The 6,477-nt window shown below is 37.6% G+C and overlaps 1 protein-coding gene across 1 annotated transcript; it reads left to right on the top strand.

Annotated features, from left to right (window-relative positions):
• The first annotated feature begins 252 nt into the window (after positions 1-252).
• Positions 253-834, top strand: LOC123672140 (ribosome-recycling factor, mitochondrial-like). The gene has a single exon (XM_045606132.1). It carries the CDS (start codon positions 253-255, stop codon positions 832-834), a length of 582 nt encoding a protein of 193 aa, XP_045462088.1.
• The last annotated feature ends 5,643 nt before the right edge of the window (positions 835-6,477 follow it).

The following is a 6,477-nucleotide window of genomic DNA, read 5'->3' as shown; positions in this document are numbered from 1 at the left end:
AATAATCAAATTATAGCGATATACTGCTAAGGGATATTAAGCCATTCCTTCTGAACGGCTTGAACAAGGTCCTATAAACTTCTGAGCGGATTTATGTGTGCTGCTACTGATCTGGCAGAAAATCTCCCAAAAATGTGTTATGGGATTCATGTCTGGAGATAGCGGGTCAGTCCAAACGATTGATGTCTTCAGTTCAAAGATAATTTACAGCTCTGGTGCTATGTGGTCGGGCATTATCGTCCATAAAAATGAATGGATCAACAACAGCCACTCGCCATCATTTCGAGTGAGGATGAAGAATCTTATGTGCAATCATTGGACAGCAAAAACATAACACTTCCTCCGGTGAAGAGAGGCACTGAGCGAGCTGAGCTACTCTTGTTGGCAATCTCCACTCATAAATTCGATGGCATTCCTACATCAAACAGAATCTTGTCGAATTCCAACATTCTTCGGGCAAGTCCACGTGCCCAATGTAGAACTTTGGATGGTGAAGAACACATGCTTCAAGAATCTGTCATTTTGAATAAAGCAACTTTTCCCCAAGCAATTCCAGAAGTTTTAAAAAGTATTCAAAATTCTGGTTTCAATTTGAATTCCCAACAAGAAGGTACAACAGTTTTTCTACCAATCCCCAAAGTAACAAAAGAACACAGAGAAAACCTATCAAAAAATGCCAAACTATTATTTATCAAATGCAGAGATGCTATAAAAGATGTACAAAATAAAACTATCAAATCCTTGAAAAGGAAAGATGGAGTATCAGAAGATCTTGTTAGAAATATAGAAAATCATTTGAAAGCTTTAGGAGATAAATACATTTCTGAAGCTTAAAAAATTTTTGGGGAGCAAACAAAAAGAACTACTTCGAGATTGATATAATGAAAATGCAGAAATTCTTAAAGAATGCATGTTTTTATGATTCTATAATAATAAAAAGAAAAAAGAAGCAGACCTCTGAGCTTAGGTTGTTATCGGGGTACCCTCAGTGGTGGACAATAGCTCAAATCTATCGCAAGTATTCGTCTCTGTAATGTAGAGAGAGATACTTGAATTCACAAAAGCATGTCTCATATATCTTCTTGGAGTGCTGGTAATGCTATGGTAAGGTTTCTCCTGACAATCAAATGGAAATAATGGTTTTGTCATTGATTAGTGATACGCCTACCGTTCTTTGGTTTACAAAAAAAAAATTGTTCAGGAGTTTCTTCGAAATTTTGACACTGAGATGCAGAAAGTATCTGGATCTTGGCAATCTTCACTACACCTCATGAGAATGATTCTGTGGGGAGGATGACCTGGTGACGAAATTTCTCGCCATCACTAGAAGAAGAAACTTGTAGAAGTGAGGAAATATAGCCTTCTTAAAGCTATCCCAGATATTGGAGTTCATTAGAAATATGGAACTTGAAGGCGAGATGCACATTACGTATTGGCAAAAATAGCTCTGATGGGGGGCACAATAGACTATTAGGTCACACTGCAAGGTAACCACCTTAAATTGAATCTTAAATAGTAATCTTTACCCACAAAAAATTTTTGATATTGAAACATTAGTCCATATGAGAACAAGATGATGCAAAACTTTGAATCTAATCTATGTATTTTTACGTGCTAGTCAAGTGACTTTAGAAAGACCAAACATCACATGTCAGAAAACACAGCTCAACCCATAGAACAAAATGAACCCTCGACGCCGTCATCAAAACCCGAAAAACAACCCTCGTTACCGACGCTGCGGCGTCCACACCGTCGGTCGGTCGGATTTTTGTTCATTATCCTCTCTCTCTCATCTCGTAGTCGAGGATTTTTGACGTGGCTCCGCTAATGAATGGGTTTACGTACGCCACGTGACCAACACGCGTCCTGGCCCACCGGTCATATTGTAAAACACGGACCGTCGAGTGTATTACGGAATAATTCGCTCCACAAGTGCCCTTTCAATTTGCAGGGATCTGCCTTAACGGCTCAGCGGGTCTTTATGGACCTGCTTCCTGGACGTTTCCTGCGCGCCCCCTATCTTTTTCTTCTTTTGCCCGGTGATTTTTTTTTTGTGTGACATGAGAGCGATTGTTCCTGCGTCTAGGTTCCCAGGATAAGGGGTGTGGGTTCTGTTTTATTTGCGTCGTTTTGGGAGTCTTCGGTATAATTTGGCAGTTTTGGGGTGTTTTTTGGTCTTTTTATGGTTGTTGGTGTGGTCGCGATAGTGTCGTTTATGGAGGTTGGAATGGGTCAATTATGCGAGTATTTTTATTTTGCGGAATTGGTTAGTTTTTTTGATGAGAATGGATACTTTGTATTGTTCACATAATATTCGAATATTTGATGATGGAATTTAGTCTTGACACATAAGTGTGGGATATTCGTAAGTAATATCATAAGGGCATCTAATTTTTCTAAAAAAAAAATCGAAAAAATACAACGCTAAGTAATATTTCAACAAAAATTATTTGTGCTGGTGACAACAAAAATCCGAGTCGAAGAATTGGATTTTTGCACCTGTACGAATGCTTTTTGTTGAAAAATAGTAATTTACGTAACAAGTCCTGAAAATAGGGTTTTTTTGGACGAATAGACAAAATTCCAGGACGAGCGTAAGCGAGTCCTGGAAGTCTGTGAGTCCAAAAAAACCATTTTCGGGCATGTTACGTACAATATTTTTTCGGCAACCATGTAAAATAACACTATCGCTGCTGCTTTCCATATTTTATTGCGATTACGATAAAAAAACATTCAAATTTTTGACAACTAATTTCATATGAACTGTCAGCCGTTATCTCGGTTGCTATGGATTCTATGATTCTTTTCCGGCCTAGTCCGGGAAGAACGTTCTTTCTGGACTAGGCCGGGAAATGCTACTTTCTCAAAGAAAAAGCGTCCGGGAAGTGAGCACTTCCCGGACGGTTGCCGAAAAATATTATTTTGAATTGTGTTTTTTCGATTTTTTTCACAGGTTGAATTAAATGCCCGAATGATATTCGACAAGACTATTTCATGAGACCATTATTACTTGTTTTCGAAGATATTGTAATTTTTCATGACAATAGCTGTCAAGTTTTGCCGCGGGTAAATTAGAAGAAACTGCTGACAGGTGCTGTCATACAGTTTTCCCATCTAGAAAACATTTTTAATTCAAAATTGAGCATTTGTGATTGATGGAAATTAAGACGAGGGAAATTGTCGGCAACAAATATTTGACAAAAAAAATCATGACTTTATTAAAAACTAACTGAACATTGGTTTCGTTGCTATCTACTGTAGATGGTCTATTACCATTGCATCGTGGACATCTCGTTCTGATTTAAATACTATATTATTGAATGGGTCAATCATAATGCTTTAGTCATTATAGTACTTTTTGCTAGAGTTTCCTCAAAACGTTCCACATTGTCTTCACTGTTGCTACTTCATATTCGGTTCCGTCTTTCTTTCTCATATTGACCACCTAATCTTTTAGTATCAACGTCAATTCTTCTAAGCTCCTATATTCATTCAATTCATATTGTCATTCGAAAAAAAATCCATAAATATTCCCCAAATATATTTGTGACTGTATGTTGTATTTCTCGGAATTGTTATTTGATTATAGCGCAATTATACTTTGTTATACTTCGAACATACGCATTGCCAAAACGTGACGTTTTGAAACTTATTTGGAATGAAGTTGTTATCAAACTCAATCGCGTTGTCTCAAATTGATTTATAATTGCACTGAATGAAATTATCGCAAGTAATTGCACAAGTGCATCAAAATTACCGATAATTTTGCATGACAGCGTGTTGTCATAAAAACTGCATGAATTCATTTTCATTTTTTGGAGAAAGAGCCCTCCACATTCGGTGTCGGGCTCTTTCTCCAAAAATGAAAATGACCGAATGCAGTTTTGCAAAGAAAACACGCTGGAATGCGAAATTATCCGGTAATTTTGATGCACGAGTGTAATTCGGGGGAATATCATATTTGCCGAACAAACTGTTAACTTGTCGAAGTGACATAGATTCCATGGATGCCATAGATTCGAACTGTGTAAGATTCATAGATACTACGCATCTATGAACAGAACAATTATCGCAGTGCTATTTCGCTTCCTACAATGCAATTATCGTAAGTAATTGCACAAGTGCATCAAAATTACCGATAATTTTGTATGACAGCGTGTTGTCATAAAAACTGCATGAGTTCATTTTAATTTTTGGAGAAAGAGCCCGACACCGAAGGTGGAGGGCTCTTTCTCCAAAAATGAAAATGACCGAATGCAGTTTTTCGAAGAAAACACGCTGGAATGCGAAATTATCCGGTCATTTTGATGCTCGAGTGTAATTCGGGGGAATATTTCCCGAATAAACTGTTACATCACTTGTCAAACTGAAGTAGAATGGAATTGCCATAGATCCGAACTGTGTAAGATGCATAGAAACTATGCATCTATGAACAGAACAATTATCGTAGTGCTATTTCGCTTCCTATAATGCAATTATCGTAAGTAATTGCACAAGTGCATCAAAATTACCGATAATTTTGTATGACAGCGTGTTGTCATAAAAACTGCATGAGTTTGAATGCAGTTTTTCGAAGAAAACACGCTGGAATGCGAAATTATCCGGTCATTTTGATGCACGAGTGTAATTCGGGGGAATATTTCCCGAATAAACTGTTACATTACTTGTCAAACTGAAGTAGAATGGAATTGCCATAGATCCGAACTGTGTAAGATGCATAGAAACTATGCATCTATGAACAGAACAATTATCGCAGTGCTGTTTCGCTTCCTACAATGCAATTATCGCTGTAATTTTCGATAATTGTTCTCCATTTACATAGAATTTTTGACAGGAGGGAAATATTCAGTATAATCCAGAATGATTGGCTGGAATAATGCATTGCTATTAGTTGAAATCACCAAAATGCCAGATTTTGACATGTGAAAAAAATAATCCGTGTAATGTTGACATAATTGGGTGAAATTGTTTCATATCACACAAAATGACAAAATTTGATTGGTTGTTAGAACTGACAAAAAAACTTAAAATAAAATAGAATCCTCCTCTTCTATTTCTCCATCTAGTTTAGGAAAGATGATGCTCCACGCAGTTTAAGTACCGCTGGAACAGCCACCACAGCCACATCTCAGCCGATATTGTCTATCCATCGATGAGCTGTCATCGCTGTCAACCAGAATCTGGTCGCATTCCTTATCCGAGCGGCTATAGCAAGCATCCCGGAGAAAAAGGGCAGTGCCATCATGGTTGGCCACGGACGAGACCAGAATCGCGAATCGAACTTCAACTGTTCGAGAATAAGTTAATGGCGAGTAGAGCAGGTGGTCTGCACTCTCAATACCATATCTGCTTAGTATTTATAAGTATAACCGCTGTATTTTAAGCGAAAAATGCCTGTATTATGGAAAACTGGTACTGCCGCACTTGGCAGATTCTTATTTATGGAATTGTAATTGTTAATTTTCGACTGGCGTATTTTTCGAATACGTTGTAAGAGAGCAGCGGTAATTGCCGGTATGAAAAAGTTTATGCGTATTTCATTAGGTCGAGTCGGAGAGATGTGAATTTGTAAATTGGCTCTTGGATGAGATGGGATTTTTATTTGGACGATGGGATGATTAATCATGGCCAGGTTGGTGACATGGGTGCTGGATGGTATAAATAATAAACGATTTTTTGTTGGAAAGACTAACATGATAATTAGGTATATTAAAACGCTCGTTTCAGCAAAAACATTACAATGAATTGTTGGATGTTGGCAGAACTGACAATTTTTTGTGTCATAGCAGTTCATTTTTTATTTTATTGCTTAGTTACCCATGTCATTATTGAGTACATTATGGCATTTTCGAGTAAGAAGTCTCATTTTGAATAACTCAATATCTGGAAAGTTGTCACTTCGAAAGATGTCATATTTTCACATTTGATAAGTAAATAAAGGGTGTTTTTTTCGTGGTATATAACTTTAAGATGGCATTACTGTTCAAGATGGTAACCGATTTAACAGCTGTCGAGTGATTAATTCTCAGTTTGGTTTGGCAACTCATCATGAATAGACTCACGTCTGAACAACGCTTGCAAATAGTGCAATTTCATTTCGAAAATAATGGTTCTGTGCGGAATATGTATCGCGCACTACGTCCATTTTATTTTGTTTAGCGATGAAGTCAAATGTATGTCGAAACACCGTTACATCCAGAAAAACTGACTGTTTGGTGCGCTTTATGGGATGGTGGAATCATTGGTCCGTACTTCTTCAAAAACGATGATGGCCAGAACTTTACAGTCAATGGTGATCGGTAGAGAGCCATGATTACTAACTTTTTCATTCCTGAATTCAACAACCATGATGTCCACGAGCTGTGGTTCCAACAAGACGGCGCAACATGTCATACAGCTCGTGCCACAATCGATTTATTGAAAGACACGTTTGGTGACCGCCTTATTTAACGTTTTGGACCTGTGAATTGGCCTCCA

The sequence above is a fragment of the Harmonia axyridis genome, chromosome 2, assembly GCF_914767665.1.
Source record: "Harmonia axyridis chromosome 2, icHarAxyr1.1, whole genome shotgun sequence".
Classification (NCBI taxonomy): domain Eukaryota; kingdom Metazoa; phylum Arthropoda; class Insecta; order Coleoptera; family Coccinellidae; genus Harmonia; species Harmonia axyridis.
This window is presented reverse-complemented; position numbering and strand designations above follow the sequence as displayed.